At 48.5% G+C, this 18,535-nt stretch overlaps 1 protein-coding gene across 1 annotated transcript in view; it reads right to left on the reverse strand.

Annotated features, from left to right (window-relative positions):
- SIAH3 (siah E3 ubiquitin protein ligase family member 3) overlaps positions 1-16,624 on the reverse strand; it is a 65,109-nt gene extending 48,485 nt beyond the window's left edge. The window contains exon 1 of the mRNA XM_032402995.1: positions 16,265-16,624. Coding sequence (XP_032258886.1) covers positions 16,265-16,399 — 135 coding nt within the window. The 5' untranslated portion in view covers positions 16,400-16,624. The remainder of the gene's footprint in view (positions 1-16,264) is intronic.
- Positions 16,625-18,535: the final 1,911 nt, after the last annotated feature.

Below are 18,535 nucleotides of genomic sequence, written 5' to 3' on the forward strand. Positions count from 1 at the left end.
CAACTGGTTTCCTTAGCAGCAAGGCTGAAGCAATTATTCCTGGCTTTTGTAACTAAACATGCTGTGCTTGGCACTTTACCGTGTTTTCATCATCATTGAGTTATCAACATTTATCTCTATCAGGGGAAAGAAAAGGCTGTGCAATTGTGAAGGCCCACAATCAGGCAGCCCTGTTTACTGACATCCACGCGGCTCCCTGGGGCTCCTTCCCTTTGCTTGGAGGAGAGGGAGGAAGTCCCCCAGGCCCCAAGCCCTACCTGTTCTCCCACGGGGACTAAGAAGGCAGATTTCCCAGGGGAAGAGGCAGCAGAGGGGTCTCAGGTTACAGGGCAGTGCTCGCTGGGAGCTCAGGGCCTGTGGCTGCTGGACAGTGTCTTTCGTCCTTGTGGGGGCTGTCTCCTTGGGTTCTTGGCTCAGTTCTGTGGGGCACAAAACCGTCCTTCCAAAGCTGGGCTCCCAGAGTCAGCAGGAATCTGCGAATCTGATGGGATCTGTGGGATTTCTCTTTCCTTCCAGCAGGGAAGACAAGGCTGCTCTGAGTGGGAGACTCTGGCCCAGCAGGCAGCTCAGCTCACCCCGGGCTGGGCAAGGCCGGCTTCCCTTTTGTGCATTTCCCCAAACTTAGCCCTTCCGGAGAAGTGGCTCGGCAGGAGACACGGGAGCAGCTCTGGGACCAGACTCCACCTCTCACTGCTGTGGGGCTGTGTGAGCACATTGCTTACCCTCTCTAGGCCTCATTCCTCACCTGTAGAGTAGTGATAAGGAGAGTTCTATTTCACAGGGTTATTTTGAGGATCGAATTAATATTTATAATTAGAATAGTGTGCCTGACACAAAGTAAGTGCCTTATAAATATGTGTTTAAAAACAAATAAACAGGAACTTTCCTTAACAACTGAAGGGGTTTTTAATGTTCTCTTGCCCCCTTTAAGTCTGAGAGCCCACAAGATAGCATATAAGGACAGAAAGCTTGATCCCCCATCCCCTAAACCGCAAAGCCCCCTGATTCACTTGAATATACCAGCAAACAAATCTCAAACTCGTGTTCTTTTCAAAGTCAAGCCGTGCCACCGCTGTGGTCATGACTGCCCCCAGCTCCCCAAAAGTGGAACCTAAAACATTTTCCAACAGCCTGTAGAGAACAAATCTTCAGATGGTCAACTCCTAACCGGTTACAGTTGGAGCAGCTCTAATACGGTGGCTGGAAGCCAGAACCCACTAGCTTCCTCTCTCCATGGACTGCATCGCTGTCAGGCCCTGCGGACGCGGTGGGTGCCCCCCTTGCATCTGGTAATGACTCCACCACCACCACCAGCAGTACTAGGAGCTAACACCTGCGTAGCATTCGATCTGTGCCAAGCTCTTTACCATATTAACTCATTTAGTCTTTATAGCCACCCTAGGATGCAGGCACTATTATCATTCCCATGTTACAGGTGGGAAAACTGAGGCATAAGATAAGCTAAGTTACGAGTCCAAAGTCACGGGGCCGATAGCTGCGGGGGCAGTAGTTGAACCAGGCAGTGCGGCTCTGGAGTCCATCACTTGGCATTGCACTACATTTTCCTGTATCATTGACCTCAACCAGGAGCCCAGATCCAGTGCGGGCTCAGAAACCCAACCCTGTCTTCAGGCGGGAAGGATCTGGTGGGGGTTGGGACCGAGTCTCACTGTTGGTCTAGCTCTGGCCCTATCACCTGACTGCTCTCTTCATACTGAGTTCATAGCTTAGAGCAGGCTTCAGGACACAGGCTCTGTCTTTTGAGTCTCCGTCTTGATAACCCTCTCTGTTCTCCGGCTTCCTTTCCTTGTTCTTATGATCCTGAGCCTTCTATTTATTAATCAGACCTACATTTGCTAAGCACCTATTATGTGCCATTCATTTATGCTCAGGCTGAGGACATGGAGCCTTTGGGGGGCTCACGGTCTGATAGGGACACAGATATGCAGATGACCGCGTAGAGTGAACGAGTCGGAGGACTGCGAATAAAATCAGTGCGGGATCTGTGAGGTAGATGAGGCAGCTTTGGTTCTCCCCGGGGAAAGAGGCTGGCAGGAAGGGCTTCACAGAGCAGGTAGCCTGAGCTCCTTCCTGCCGCCCCACACCCCTGATGCGAACCAGCTGCTGGGAATTCTTGCTGGCTGTCTCTTTGCACACACCTCAGCCTGCAAGCCTGGACATGCCCATGTGACCTGAGAGATCAGAAAGAATTGAATTTGTCACCTCTATTTTCTAATTGGTTAGTGGAAATTGTCCAGGCATCCGCTGTCCCAGCACCTGCACCAGGCAGGGGGAATGGAAGCTTCTAGCGCCCCCTGGACCCCCCCGGCCATCCCGTGTGTCCGGGAGTTGTGTCCTGGCCCTCCATTAACAGCAGCCCGGTCCGTCCCTGGTCTTCCCGGCTTCACGTGGAACGCACATCGTCCCAGCGCTCCTTCTGCTCTACATCCCTTTGAGAGAGCTGAGGTGTAGGAGGGGACCTGTCTTACCAATTCCTCATCCAGAGAACAAAAACCAGATGCAGAACATTTGAAGACTCACCTGGTGACTTTGGATAAGTTAATTGCGTCATGCCCCGTCTTTAAAATTTTCCCTTCCCTGCATGACAAGGATTTCTTCCTTTCATAATCCCAAAGTCTTTGTCATGCCCAAGAGGCCCTTTTAACCCACTAATCAAATTACGGCAGAAGCGTTTCCTGGAGACGTTCTTATTTAACAAGGAAAGACAAATGAAAAGAGAAAAACAAGGAAGGAGAAAGGCAGAAAGAAAGGGAGGAAAGGACGGAAGAGAGGAAGGAAGGAGAGAAGGCAGGCAGGAAAAAGAAGCCAGTGTTTATGAGGACACTACCATGTGCTTGGTGCTGGTCTAGGTGCTTTTCCACATATTTGCTACATTTAGTCCTCCATTCGCTTCACACCGCATGCCTTCTTATAGACAAGGAAAATGAAGCTCAGGGTGGTGACAGCACTTGCCAAGGGTCACACAGGAACATTGGAGCTCAATCTGAAGCCGCGTCTGAGTCCAAAGGCCATGATCTTTTTAGCATATTGAGAGGTCCATGGAATTTCACTTACTACCAAATTGTTGTCACTCACTATAAACAGGTTAGGCTCCTAGAGTGAGCCCACTTGCACTCACCATTTTACTTCCCTTGCCACTGCACCATTTGGTGTAAATTGCCTCAAACCTTTTCGCAAAAGAGGCAGCCTGGAGATAGGGTCAAAGACAAAGACCCATCTCCGCACACCAAGGTCACCTTGCAGAGAGGCACAGAGCAAGTGTCACCTTCTCACCTGACAGATGGAGAAGCCAAGGTTAAATGACTTGCTCAAGACCCACTGGGCACCGAGCCAGACTGCAGAGAAAAAGCTCAGCCTCTTGGTTCTGAGAAAAGCTCCTCAGCCAAGTATTTTGAAGAAGTGGGCGGAAGTGCCTGGGAGCTCGCCTTCCCGCCTCTAATTTCTCTCGGATTCTTGGAGAGCCCCGTGTATCTGGCACTTGCTTCAGTAAGCACGCCGAGAAGGGTCCAACTGGCATTTATTTAATTACCGTAAACAGATGCGTCACTTTGGCTTCAGTGAGGCTGGTTGTCATTGTGCTCATCAGCCCTCCTGCTTACGGGGAGGCCGGGCTGGGCGTGGCGGGCGGCAGGGGCGCCTAAGGTGCCAGGCACCTGCCCCGCTGTCCTCCATCCCATCCCCCTGAGGGGCGTGGGGTGCCATGGCGGGGGCACTTTCCTCACGACGTCCTGTCATTCCTTCCCCGTCCAGGTCCCCTGCGAGCCCCACGCAGCCCCCGGGGCTCTCCTGGGGTGTCAGGCTGCTGGAGGAGGGCACTGGCGTTTACTCTGGTAATCTCCCCTTGGCGGCGCCCTGCTGAGTGGGTTCCCCTGCTCTCCAAAGTCATTATCAACCTTCCTCCGCATCTCTCCGGCTTGCACCCTGGAAGCAAAGCTCACCAACATCAAACACCGTTCCGTTTTTCTCTGATAAGCTCGCCTCTCAGACTGATGCCTCCCTCCCTCAGTTTGTCTCACAGCAGTTTGGGAAAGAGAAAATGTTTGCAAGGAATTAGGGGAAAGGTTTACCAGAAATCAAGGTGGAGGCTGAGTTTAGATAGCAAATGGTCATTAAAATTTCATTTCTCTTTGGTTTTAGGAAAAAAAAAAGTAATAAATATGGCTGCCAGTGAGACAGGACATTTCAAAGGCCTGTGGATCTTCTTAGAGAACCGGTGTGACATCGTAAGAGGCACGTTCTCTTAAAGGACATTTTCACTTTTGTATAAAAAAATTTCCTTTCTTTTTTTTCCTCAGAGAAAAAGTGGCCTGTTGAATGCTATCCCCATGTTTAGAGAGCAATTTGCATTTGTGATGTGGTCAACTAGCTCCCATTGTCATTGAGAAGCAAGTGAGGTATGGACAAGATAATGTGCATGCCCCAGATTTGGGGGTCAGTGCTAGTTTCAGACATCTGTCTGCCTGGTAAAACATGTAACCATTTATCTCTTTACTTATATTGAGGTAAACCTGTGTATAACATTATATTAGTTTCAGGTGTGCGACATAGTAATTCGATTCTTGCATACACTGCAGAGTGATTGCCACAGTGAGTGTAGTTGCATCTGTCACCATACAATTGTCCCCCTTTACCCTTGTCACCCACCCCCAAACTCCTTCCCTTCTGGTAACCACCAGTCTATTCTTTGTATCTATGAGTTTTGTTTTGTTTTGTTTGTTTTTGTTTTTTTAGATTCCACATCTAAGTAAGATCGTATAGTATCTGTCTTTCTCTGTCTGACTTATTTCATTTAGCATAATGCCCTCAGGGTCCAAGCATGTTTTCGCAAATGACAAGATTTCCTTCTTCATTATGACTGAATAGTAGTTCATTGTGTGATGTCTATCTGTAGATTTAGATATCTATAGATATGTATAGATATATAGATAGATATAGATATATAGAGATATAGATAGATATCACATTTTCTTTCTTTTTTTTTAAAGATTTTTTTTAACTTTTATTTATTTGACAGAGAGAGAGATAGAGAGAACAGGAACACAAGCAGGGGAAGTGGGAGACCGAGAAGCAGGCTTCCCGTGGAGCAGGGAGCCCAATACGGGGCTCGATCCCAGGACCCTGGGATCATGACCTAAGCCGAAGGCAGACACTTAATGACTGAGCCACCCAGGTGCCCCGATATCATATTTTCTTTATCCATTTGTCCATTGATGGATACTTAGGTTGTTTCCTTATCTTGGCTGTTGTAAATAATGCTACAATGAACATAGAGGTCCATTTATCTTTTTGAACTAGTGTTTTCATTTTCTTTGGATAAATACCTAGGAGTGTAATAGCTGGATCAGGTAGCAGATCTACTTTTAATTTTTTGAGAAACTTCCACATGTTTTCCATAGTGGCTGTACCAACTTACATTCCCACTAATAGTGCACAAAGCTTCCTTTGTCTCCATATCCTCGCCAACACTTGTTATTACTTGTCTTTTTGATAATAGCTGTTCTAACAGGTGTGAGGTGATATCTCACTGTGGTTTTGGTCTGCATTTCCCTGATAATGAGTGATGTTGAACATTTATTCGTGAGCCTGTTTGCCGTCTCTATGTCTTCTTTGGAAAAATGTCTACTTAGATTCTCTGCCCATTTTTTAATTGGGTTTTTTGTTATTTTTGCCACTGAGTTGAATTCTTTATACATTTTGGATATTAATCCCTCATCAGATATATGATTTGCAAATATTTTATCCCCTTCATGAGGTTGCCTTTTCATTTTGTTGCTGGTTTCCTTTGCTGTGCACCCATTTAAAAAAAAATGGCCATGGAGGACAAATTTCTTTTATTCAGGATAATTTAGAGTTGGGCGTGTAGATAAGGTTGTTGCAAAGTTTTCTCTGAAGTATTTTATGCAAATCATAATTTTTATTGAGCCTGAATTTGGAGGGCTATGCTCTTTGTGGAAATTTCAGGACAAGCAATTGTGTTATCAAGAGGGAGAGACAGCTTAAGACAGAGGTTAAAAGCACTAGCTAAACCCTACTGCTTGGGCAAGTTACTTAATCTCTCTGTGCCTTAGCTTCCTCCTGTGCAAATTGGGCATAGGCTGATGGCATTGTCCTGAGGATGTTAAAAAAAGGCAATTCAGGTAAACCACTTAGCACAGCAGTTGGCAGTTTGTAAGTGCTCAGTAAACATTAGCTAATAATAATAATAAAAAGCACACACACATACATAGTCTTAACTTGGGTTCTCCAAAAATAGAGCCTGAGATAAGGACTTGGATACAGTAGTTTGTTTGGAAAGTGATTCCAGGAAGCAGGAGGAAGGGAGTCAATTCACTGCTATAGGCCACAGGGGCTTGGTTCCACCAGGCAGCATAGAAAAGCCTGGAGAATGCCTCCCAGGAATGTCCACCAAGAGCTGGAGGAGCTACGGGTGGATCTGATGTATATACACAGGGGTGAGTAGGACAGGATCCCACCTCAGTGTTTTTAAATGAAATATAATGTACTCAATCCTGGTCCCATGGCCAAGCAAGTGGGCTCCATTGTTTGTTGTGGAAAGAGAACACTAACGGATTTGACTTAGCAAGAAGTACTTAAAAGCACAGGATTTTAATTTAAGAAGGCTCCGCCACCATGAACAAGCTCTTCCACCTTTTCCGCTTTGGTGTTCTGTATCATGGAGAATGGTAATAACACAGCACTTCCTAGTGAGAATTAAATGCACAGCACTTAACACAGGTCCTGGACGTAGCCTGCCTTCAGTGAATGGTAGCCGTTTTGGGGCTCTTACTGTCATTGTTGTTGTAATTGTTTGTATACCTGAGACAGCAGAAAATGATTGTCTAAAGGTTTCAGGATGCGTAGCTGGCTTAGCTTAGTATAAGTCACAATATACCCCTGATTTATAGAAAGGAAACCCGACGTTCTGGGTGGTTACTTGCATTGGGCTTCCTGGGACATCTTTGATGAGGTTGTAGGGGTTAGATCTGGGGGGCCTTGATATCTGGCTGCAAAGCGGGGCAGATGTTTAGATTTGCTGGCCAGTCTTACAAAATCTGTTATTGATCTGTATATGGTTCACTCTGTGTGGCCTTCCTGATGCCAAGCAAACCCCATCTTCCCTCTCCAAATGTGGTCTACAATGGACTTTCTCCTCCATAGAGGACATTCTCCAGTCTTGTCGTGGGGGGCCCAGCCTTGCCCCTTCCACAGGCCATTCTCTCCTGGCTGGAGTTCCCAGTGCCTCGGCTGGAGACAGCCCTGCAGCACACAGCTCCCTCCTAATCACAAATTCCTGATTAAAAATACATTAAAGGACAGAGAGATTATTAAGAGATACAGCATCTTGCAAGTAAAACTGACATTTCCAGTTAGACCACAATTCTCAATGATCCATAAGGACCTTGTTCTATGGCTAAAAACATTAGGCTGGTTTCAGATCTGTTTTCTGAGGGTGTTTTCATCTAGGGTCCATGGGTAAGATGAAAATGTAGCTTTTTTGTAGAACTTGATCCATCTGCTATTCGAAAGTCTGGGGTTATGGCTTCGTGGCTTTGGTGACTTCATTTGGAGCCTCATCCCTGTCCTTGCTGTGTATTTGTGCCAGCACGAGAGACCCGAGGAATATTTTTACCTTTTAATGCCCCACCCCTGCCTGGCTGGCTTACAGTCTGGCACATTCCTGAGGACAAGGACCCTCTGGGAAGATGTCCAGCATTGCCGTGGAGTCATATTAGAGAGGCAGGGTCCTTAACCGGCATCCTCACCCCCAAGCTGTCACAGAGCAATAGACCGTGCCCCTCATCAGCTGTGACCTTGGGCAAGTCACTTCATCCCTTTGGTCCTTGTTTTTCATACCAGGACCTGGGACTCGAGCGTCACTCTACATCTCTTACCTTGAACAGACAGTGCTTCGAAATCTTAGTCACTCAACACAGGTCATCTTACTGCTGACCCTTCCCTCCGTCTAGTTGGAGTAGGAGAAGTTTGGCCACCCATGCGAGTTGGGCAAAAGAAGCTCGGTCAACTCTTGTGCACCAGGTGACATCACTATGGGACCCAGTTTCATAGTAATGATAGGTCCCATTTATGGAGTGTTTATTATGTGCTAGGGGCTGTGCTAAGCACCTGATGCCAGTCACATTACTTCATCCTCAAAGCAGTCATTTTACAGGTGAGGAAATTCAGGCTCGGAGGTCAGAGAGATCACTCAAGGAAAGCAGCTGCATTGGACTCAAACCCAGATCCATCTGACTCCAAAACCTGTACATTAAAGCCTCAGCTAGAATGGTACTCTCTTCTTTCCCGACACTGCTTTCTCCCTTTACCTCTCTCCTGGGCCCGGAGTGACCAGTCACAGATTGGACGGGGAGAAGGGTCTTGTTCAGTTCCGTCTTATTCTTTCTTCCACCATGCTGGGGATCAGTTTTCCCCGTCTACTGGGCTTTGCATCCTGCCAGCTTGCACCACTATTCAGAGGCCACGCAGGGTCCAAAGAGGTTGGCACCCTCAGAATCACCATTGGTTGTGTGTGTGAGTGTGTGTGTGAGTGTGCGTGTGTGGGGAGAAACTCAGGCTGGAGTGCAGGGGACCTGGGTCTGGGGCATAGCTCAGTAGTTTTATAAAACTCTCTGATGACAGTGGGATCCAGGAGTTCTTCGTTGGCTCAGAAAGGGCAGAGCATCTCTCTTGCCCCTCCTCGATGGCAGAGGCTGCAGCCTTGATGGAACACCATCCCCCTTCATCCTTGCCCTGCTCAGAGGGAAGCTGCTTCTCAAGGCAGAATGAACTGAAGGGCAAAGAGAAAACGTCCCGTCTCCCAGGGAGCATGCAGTTTCTGCCCACCTCCATCTCCCCACCCTGCTGAATCTCTCAGTGGTGTCACTCAGCTCAGATCCACAACCCTCCGGATAAGATGCCCCTCACAGAGCCACTTACCCATGTGCTTACTCAGCTGCTACTAATGAAGTCATGCATAAGTCATGAGGGGCAAGTTTCAGGATGGGTGGAGATGGGGACTTCTCTGCACGGCTTCTGGCTCTGTGAATGACAGGGGACCCAGCTCTTCAGCCCCTGTCCCCACAGGCACCTGTGTCCTCCTGAGACCCAGCCCCTCCTCCGTGGGATGAACGGGTTCGGAACCCACTCAGTGCTCTACTTCAGGGCTCTAGCTGAAGCTACACACTAAGGACAGATCTTACTTTTACATAAGGCAAGAAATTGTTCTATTCAAAATTCTCTTCAAGGCCAAGGGCAATTCACGAATATCAAGAAATAGCAAGCGGGAGGCTTGCAGAGAGGGAGGGAGGGCAGGGAAAGACAGCCAGGTCGGGCTGCAGGGAGTTGCCAATGCTTCTGAGGAGCTGCTTTCCTCATAATGACCATGTTGAGAATAACAACTGCTGTTTACTGACTCTCTCTACAGCAGACACTTTTCTCATGTGAGCTCATTTCAGCCTCACGCTGCCATAGCAGGTGGGCATTATTTTCTCTCCTTTAAAGACGAGCAAATGGAGCCTCTGGGAGGCTAAATCGTTTGTTCAAAGTCACACACCCACAAGTGGCACAGTCTGGATCTGAATGCGGGCCTGGCTGCCCCAACGCCTGTGTTTTTCCCCTACGCCCACTTCTTCTCCCCATATTGATCTGGTGGATTTAAAGGTCTATGCTTTTGACTATGTATCTCTTTATCCTTCGATTTAAAAAACACAATGTGTGTGCATTCATGTTAATTATATTATTTTTTAAAGAATTCAAAAAAATGGAAAGGAGATTTATGGCAGGGGGGGTCAGGGATTGGGGGAGGCAGGATGATGCAGAGACTTCAATTTGCTAAGGAAATGTGGGTTTGGTGAAGGGGGGGATGGTAAGGTATGTGGTACAACCCATGGGGTCATACTGCTGGGGCACAGGAAGGGGTCCCTGCAATTTTCTGCTCTGACAGCATGCACCTAAGCAAGGGATATTTCATTTGGGCTAATTTGAAGGGCAGCCTGGGACAGTGTCGGGGATATAGGTCTGGCATTAGGAGACCTAACTCATGGTTCCATTTCTGTCACTCAATGGGTTGACTTTGCAAAAGTCCTGTAGTGGGTTGAAGGGTGGCCCACAAGATGATGTGTTCACATCCCGATGCCTGGCACCTGTGAGTATTACCTTATATGGCAAAAGAGTGAATGTGATGTGACCAAAGGTAGGATTAAATTAAGGATCTTGAGAAGAGAAGCTTATCCTGGATTGACCAGGTAGGCCTTAAATGCAGTCCCGTGTCACCTTGTAGGACAGCCACACAGAGGAGAGGACACACAGAGACGAGAAGGAGGCAATGTTACAGCAGCCCTAGGAAAAAAATGTACATCGCTCCCCCTCTCTGGCCTCAGTCTCCTGGACTATACAATAAGAAGGTGTGACCTCCCAGCTCTGACACCCTCCCTGTCAGTCCCCGAGCCTCAGGACCCTGCGGGAGGACAGGTCTCTGTCCTCCAGATTGACCCCTTCCAGGTGACATGTAGCGTCTTAACAGGTCAACTTCCACCTGTGAGGAACAGAGCTATTGGAGTCAGGATGACTTTGTGAAGGGTAAAATCCCTTCACAGACAGTTATTTTATTTTATTTTTCCCTATTGTTAATTGCTAGAAAAATACTCTGCCTTATCCCGGGGAAGTCATCCAAATAGCTTTGACCTCTCTGTGGATTTCAAGGAACGCTTCCAGAACCCGTTTTCTCATTTCTGCCAGTTTCTGCACCTTGAGGGACCGTGGTTAAGGGAATTGCACAGAATTTGCTTTGGCGCTGCTGGAGAAATGGGGTACAGGGGTAAACGGCTCCCCTCCCCTCAGCGCCAGCTTCGGCCTTCCTGCAACTCCATCACTAGCTCCCAGCTAGCCAAATGACTTCTCGGGGCCCGGGGCTGTTAGTTATGTGACTCAGGAGCCTCATTTGCAATCATCATTAACCAGGAAAGCTGCACAACTGCTCCGTGCCCGTGGAGTGGAGCGTCCTACAATATTCACAGGAATCCAAGGGCTGGAAGAGGCTGCACGGGGAAGCTTTCAGAAGAAAGCCCAGGGAGTGCCCACCGCCACCGGTTTCAGCCCCTCCCTTATCCTTTCCCAGCCCCTCCAAGGGGCTAATGAACTGCGAAGAGACTCAAGACAGGGCAGCAGAAGGAAGACGGTGACATTTCCAGAGGATGGGCAATGGGATCCTCGGAGGTGGGTTATGTCAACAAGAGCTGAGTAACCCACACTCTAGCTATTAAACAATCTTGTCAGAAGCCTTGAACTGCTTTAAGACAGGTATTCAGGCTGAACACTCCAAAGGCCACCTCTAAATCTCTAAAAACAATGTTGGGTCTTTAGCTCTCCTTCAGCTCCCTGCTGCGCTGTGTCAAGCAGTCAGTGAAAGCCCCAGGGTGAGAAGGGGATTTCCAAAGATTATCCCACAAACAGCAGAGGCGGGGTTTGGCTTTGCCACACATCTCTCCTCCTCGGTTCTCTCCTTTGGTGGTCCCCCTCCTCCTCCATGCAGCCCCCTCCCCTTCACCCGTCACTCAACACACGTTCATCCACACTGGTCAGGTTGGTCTTAGAATGAAAGGCATGTGGATGTTTCAAGTAATGGTACTAAAATGCCCAGATTTTAGATTTAGGGTCAGTCAGGCACTGAAATTAAAGCCATTGTTGTCCCACAGGCCCCTCCCATCTTGTGCGTGCATGCGTGCCGGTGTGTGTATATCTGTGTATGTGTGTGCGTGTGTTTCTGTCTGCAAGCCCAAGGTTAATGGGTACAATAAAGAAGAGGTGTGTGGGGGGGACCTGGGTGGCTCAGTCGGTTGGGCATCAGGCTCTTGGTTTTGGCTCAGGTCATGATCTCAGGGTGGTGGGATCGAGCCCCGTGACGGTCTCTGCACCCAGTGGAAAGTCTGCTTGAGATTCTTACCTCCTCCCTCTCCCTCCCCCTCTGCTCCTCCTCCCCTCCCCTCCCCCCCCCCCCCTTGCAGTGTACTCCCTTTCTCAAATATGCCTTAAAAAAAAAAAAAAAGAAGAGGTCTAGGACTAGCTGGATGGAGGCATGAGTAGCCTTCCAGGACAAGTGGGGGAAATTATACCCTCTGTTCTAGATGCTGGGGAGGGCACTGGGGGTCTTAGCAATGACTTTGGTACTAGCAAGGGCCTTCAGAAGTTTGCCAGAACGCTTTTTGCTAGCCTTTCAGAAACCTGTTTATCAAGGGCTGTGGTCAAGAGGAGGAAGTCATCCAGCCAGCCTCAGCACAGGTACTGTCTGCTTGGGAAGCGCTAAGAACTGACCCTCGAGGGGCTCTGGCTACTGCTACAGGCCCTTCCCTGGAAAGGCCTGGGTGTGGGGACTGGCCGTCCCACCCCTTGAAGGACATCCTAGAGATGGGGTGGGAGAAGGGAGAGCTGCCCAGGACAGGGCATTCTAGAAGGGGTTAGTGCCGATGGGAGAGGAGCCAGGAAAGAAAGGACTTGGAAATAAGCAAAAAACATGCGGGAGAAAGGACTGCTGAATCAGGACCAGGAGCTGGAGCCCTCGCCAGTGCTGGCCTGAAGCCTGCTAGCCACATTTCTGTAGCTTCTGTGAATGAAGCAGAGAGCAGCAAGCCAAGAACTCTGGCTTCTTGGTGGTCACCTTTCATGAAGTGGGAAGGAGAAATGGGGGGCATCATCTGGAATCCCAATCTGTCTAAGGAGCCATCCGTACAGGCAGAGACAGAAAGACAGACACAGGGAAACACAGTGTCATTTGTCCTCCATGGAGAGGGCTCTGCCATGCATTCTCCCTCTGCCTGCCCCGTGCTTAAAGCAGAGATCCCCGGGGTTCCGATCCCTCGTGTTCCAGTCTAGCTGCTCTAAATGCCCCTTTCAATCCAGGGGGGCTTAAGGGGTGTAATGGCTTCACCAGGGTGTCTGCATTCCCAGAAAGGCTTCCGCTTTCCATTTAGAAAGAAAGGCATCAGCTTGCGTGAAGGAATCCCAGGTTACTGAGTAATCGCCATAATAAGATTGAGAATGAAGGTGACCTATAGAAGCATGGTAAATACACGATTTTCTCTGCTCAGTAAGTGAATTTTGATTATAACTCAGCACTTGCCTCCGGTCCTCGAATACTGTTAGCATTCTCAGGAAAGCCCGGGAAAGGACAAAGTGCAAATATGCTTCTACAAAGAAAAACACAGGCTTCCCAGCCCTCTTTGTAGCTGCACACAACCTAGAAAATTGAAAGCAAGGTTGCCGTCTCTGTCCTTGGTCACCATTTCATGTACCCGCCTGTCATACAAAGTGCAGGGAAGCACCACAGATCAATAGCTATTCTGGGTTAACATTGCCACAATGTTTTTTTCTTCAAAAAAAGAATCCCCCCCCCCATGTAGATTGCCACTTATTATATCCAAGGCATATTTCTGTGGTCTGTCTATGGAAATTAATGCTTAGAAGAAGCACTTTTCCTTTGAGGTTTTATTCACTTTTTAACGTTAAGTGCTGGGGCCAGCCACATGCCTATAGAATTGTTCCTTTAAAAGCTCTGCAAATGGCTGTCAGCCCCCAGGTTTGTAAAGCAGGTAAAACTTAGCTGACGAGCCACCTGGACCCTGGAAGCACACAAGGTGCTTATCGAGACCACCATAAAGGTGCTCTGGGTTGCAGAGGTCTCTCTGCCTGGCATGGCCTCTGAATCCTGTGCACCCTGCCAGACCCCCGGCAGCATTAGCAGTCCTCACCTTGCTTTGTTTACCTTGCTGACGCTTGTCTGAGCAAAATCTCGAAGTGGTTTTTTTATGGGAAATGAAAAGCCAAATGAATATGTATTTGAAAAAGTGAGCCACGGAAAATAGCCTCCCAAAGCATATGTCACCTATTTTGATGTTGCTGCTTATATGGTTTCTAAGTGGGTTAAAGGCTTGAAGTGACAACTTTTAAAGTTCCTTATGGAGCCCCACAAGTTATGTACAATAACATGATTTTTAAAAAGATTTTATTTATTTATTTGAGGGAGAGAGAGAGCACAAGCAGGGGGAGAGGCAGAGGGAGAAGCAGGCTTCCCGCTGAGGAAGGAGCCCGATGCGGGGCTCGATTCCAGGACCCCGGGATCATGACCTGAGCCGAAGGCAGACGCTTAACCAACTGAGCCACCCAGGAGTCCCAACATGATTTTTTTTTTTTTTTTGGAGGAGAGTGCTATAAAGCACATCCACCTCTAGTAACTCTTGTTAGCCTCACAGAGCCATGGGCATTCCTATGTCCATTTTAAAGGGGAGGAAGGGAAGGCTCAGAGAGATTGAAACTTTCAAGGGCCCACAGCTGGTCAGAGCTGACCCTGAGCCTCCAACCCTGACTCTGAACTCCTGGGTTTCGGGCAGCGGGACAACTTACCAATATCCAGGCAGACATCACTGCAAAATATTCACAGATGCATTTCACCCCACCCTACCCCACCCCAAGATCTTAGCACCCCTCTCCTCCATCATCAGCTGCAGTCAATGAGCCATACAAATTCAAACTTTGGAAATGCTAAGTCTCATAAACAATTTTAAAGGTATTAAAATGCAAAACAGGAGTAAACAAAATTTCTTGCCACAGGGAAGTAACTAATGTAAAGTGACAAAATAATGGGAGTTCGAATGCGGTCTCAAAAGTGGCCATAAAATGGAATTCAGAATCATATTTTAGTATGTACGCCATACACTTGCTTTGCCAAGGGTGACTGGCAGCGAATTCTCATTTATAAAACTAAGGCATGAAGGCAAAAAGAGACAGTGGAATGCGGGGAAGGAGAGCGAGAGAAAGAGAGAGAGAGAGAGAGCATAGGAAGGAGAGAGCACCAGCAGTTGAGCCGAGAGGGTGCTAGTCACAGATGGGGTACCTCAGAGAGCCCGTTCCTAGGTCTGTGCACTGTAGCAGTCCCAGGGCGGTCCATCACCCCTCCACCCAGGACTGGCCACCCATAGGGCCTCCGGGCAGCGGTCCCTCCTAGGGACCTCCAGGAATCGGGGTGGGGGGAGGGGAAAGGCACCCATCAGTGCTGACCCGCGGGGCTCTGGCTGAGGAGAGCCTGACGCTTTATGGGAGTTTATAAAGTGATGAACAACAAGCAACACTTTTCGTACCCAAGAGCAGCGGGGGGTCGGAATGACAGACCCAGGCTCACAGAGACGGTTCGGGCGCTCCTGCTCCTCCCGGTCACTCAGCCCTGCGCACAGCGTGGAGGGCAGGAAAGCAACTCCCTGCGCGTCCATCCTTTATTTTCAAACAGAGCCAAGGTGGCTCCGAGTTTCCTATTTGGGGAGCTCACCCGCGCCACCGCCAGCCCCGGCACCGTCTTCCTCTCTTCCCCAACAGCCCTAGCCAACGGCTCCTCATTCGCCTCCCCAGCGGTCTGGGCTGGGAGGTGAAGCGGCCCTCCCAGATCCCGGATTTGGGCTGTTCGGGGGAAGGGCATTGACCTGAAGGCACAAACGCAGAGGCAGCGGCAGCCAGGCGGCCTGCGCCGATGCAGACAGCAGCAGCTCCCAGCCCGTGTCATTATTACACAACCGCCGCGAATCCTGCCCCCTCCCGTCCCCCGTGCGAGGGGCGCAGCCAGCTCCCAGCAAGCGAACTCCTCCTGGTCTTCCCATCCCTCTCTCTCTCTCTCTCTGTCTGTCTCTCACACACACACTCACAACGACAAACACTTCGCAGAAAGAGCCCCCTCACCCACTCCCGGGTTCCGTTCTTGGGGGTTCCTGCCCCCCCTCCCCCGTCCCCCATAGCTACTTCAGCGGTGGCCAGAAGGGGCTTCCAAAATCCATGTGCTTGCCTGCCTTTCCAAACACACGGGACGGTCTGCAATTTGGGTAACTTTTCAAATCCTGTCTCCCGAACACTTGCACACGAATATTTGGGAGCGAGAAGAGGACGCCCCCCTACTCCCTCCACCACCCTTGCTTCTGACCCCGACCGACCCCCCTCGTAGGCTGACAGCTTGGGGAGGGGGCGGGAGGCTAGACCATCACTCCAGTCGTTCCTGCCAGTCCGGGAAAACAACACGCTGTCGCCGAGAGCACGAGACACTTAGAAAGCGAGAAGGAGCCGCGGCAACCCCTCCGGGTACCCGGCGTGTCCTAGCATTTGCCCGGAGCTCCAGGAGCACGCGGGAGTCCCTGACCCCGGGGTGGGGGTGTGTGTGGGGGGGAAGGACTGGAACCCGAGCCGCGCGAATATAAAATGATAGACAGCAACTCACCTTTAGGTTGTGCGTGGGGTTTACAACGCAGACAAGTTGCCCAGCAGCGGAGAAAACCCGTTTAGCCTTGTAGTGCTGAAAGCGGAGGTGAATGAGATCTAACACAGCCCCAAAGCACTGGGTAAAGAAAAGCATCACAACTTTTGGAGGGTTGTTGGCACAGGGAGGCAGCGGAAGAAGCTGTTAAGTCCTTGGGCTCTGGAAGGAGCGCAGCCTCTGAGACACTCCGCTCCAGCCCGGCTTAGCGTGCCTTCATATTCATCATCAAAATAAGACGGTTAGAATCTTGCAGCAGTGAGGCGGCCAATCAAAAGGACAGAAATGTTATCCTTGAGGTGCAGAGACAGCCAATAACAAATGCCTCCCCTACCGAAACTCCCTGATGAATTGAGCCTGGCGGAGAATGTATTATTGAACATTACCATAGATCAGCACATTGCATTTATCTTGTGATTACAGCCAACCATACATAATGCTGGGGAGATAGGCTGACAAAATTGATTGCTTAATGTGTCTCCATTTATTAATTGACTTAATTTAACATGAGAGCCTTTCTTAATGCACTGGCAAAAACGTAAAGCATTTAAACCGCCAAATAGTAAAACACCCTGCTCCAAAGTAGGCAGATGGATCACGCAGATCGGGGCTCGACTCACCAGAGCTGGTTGGGAGAAAATCAAATATTACAAGACTCCGATTCCAGATAAGGATTTGGCAGCATAGAAACGTGCATCTTTCAATCTTGTGCTCTCTGCAATTTGGATTTCAGCCCCTTGATAAATCTTACTTTCCAATCTTTATCAAAGGAAAGGATCCCTAAGAAATAAAAGCATTTGGAGGTGGTGGTGCTGAGTGTGTGTGTGCGTGTGTGTGTGTGTGTGTGTGTGTGTGTGTATCTATCTATATATAGATATATATACCATAATTACTGAAGCCTGAGAATATTAAAGCATAGAAATGCACAGAGTATGCTTTTAAAAATAATGAAATCCCTGATGCATGAATGCACACACACAGAAAAACCTACACAGAGAGGAAAGTGGCTTGTAAATCAGCAAAATAATTACAGATGTGGAGGGCCTTTGCTTGTCATTCATTTGCATATTGGTGGGCAGCAAATTGCTAATTAACCACTAGATTGTTGGAGACATTAAAACAGGGATTAGGAGCACACATACCACATCATTTACTTGTCTCCATGAATGCCAGCAGCACATTTCTGTGCTGGAGCAGGCAGAGGGCATTCCAGTCTCCTGATTGCACTCCCTCTCCAGAACGGGGCTGGCGGGGGCACTAAGCCCACTCACTGGTTCTGGAAGAAAGGCTCCTGAACAGTACACAAAGTGCCCCAGGGTATCTTGGGAACTAGTTCTGATGGCTTAGTCAGTCTTTGCCCCTAATACAGGAGAGTTGAGTGTGTTGTGTTTCCCCTGGTCTTTAGTTGTTTTTCTGTTGAGAAGTCACCCAGCACCTGGGTGAGGAGGAATCAGCCTTGTGTGTGGATTGCACCTAGAATATGAGCCCATTGTTCCATCCTGAAGGGCTCTCACTCTCCTCTGGCTACAGTGCTTGGGTTGTAATGTATGCAAAAGCATGCACACACCTAGGACACCCACATCTATGACCTGGTCAGGAAATTAAAACAACAACAGATTAAAATATAGGGGAAAATGCATAGATTTACCAAAACCAGGACAAAGGCAGGTGTTAGTTTTAACTTGAATTTAAAACCAAACCAATGTTTTAAGAAATAAGTAAGCCAAACACCTAATTGGGTGCTTCCATTTTAATTAATGGAAACTTTGTACTTTTAAAAATAATTGCACTGACACAAAACTAGAAGGTAACAACATTTGAACTGATTAGAAACCCATACAATCTGATACAACATTACAGGAGGTAAGTCCCTAGAACCTCTCATTACATGGTTCATAAATAAGGGCTGCTGGACCACAATACCCGAATTTGCTTTCTGAAGTTTTCATTTTCCAGAACAAGCTTTCAGCAGTCCAGCAGGAAAGGATTCAGTGTTCTTTCATTGCCTCACTTTAAAAAAAATAAAATAAAAGTAAGCATATACTTTCATAGACTCCTTCAAGACACAATTTACAATTCAGAAAAGCCCAGACTACCCCTTTCTACATCCTCTGTTAGAATGGAATCATTATCTTGTTTGTTTCTCCCATTGTATCACCTCAGACAGGTTTCTTAACCTCACTGAGGCTTGGTTCCCACACTTGTCACATGGGGATAATAGAAATTTGTCTCTCA

This window comes from Phoca vitulina, unplaced genomic scaffold, assembly GCF_004348235.1.
Source record: "Phoca vitulina isolate PV1807 unplaced genomic scaffold, GSC_HSeal_1.0 scaffold5, whole genome shotgun sequence".
NCBI classification, from domain to species: domain Eukaryota; kingdom Metazoa; phylum Chordata; class Mammalia; order Carnivora; family Phocidae; genus Phoca; species Phoca vitulina.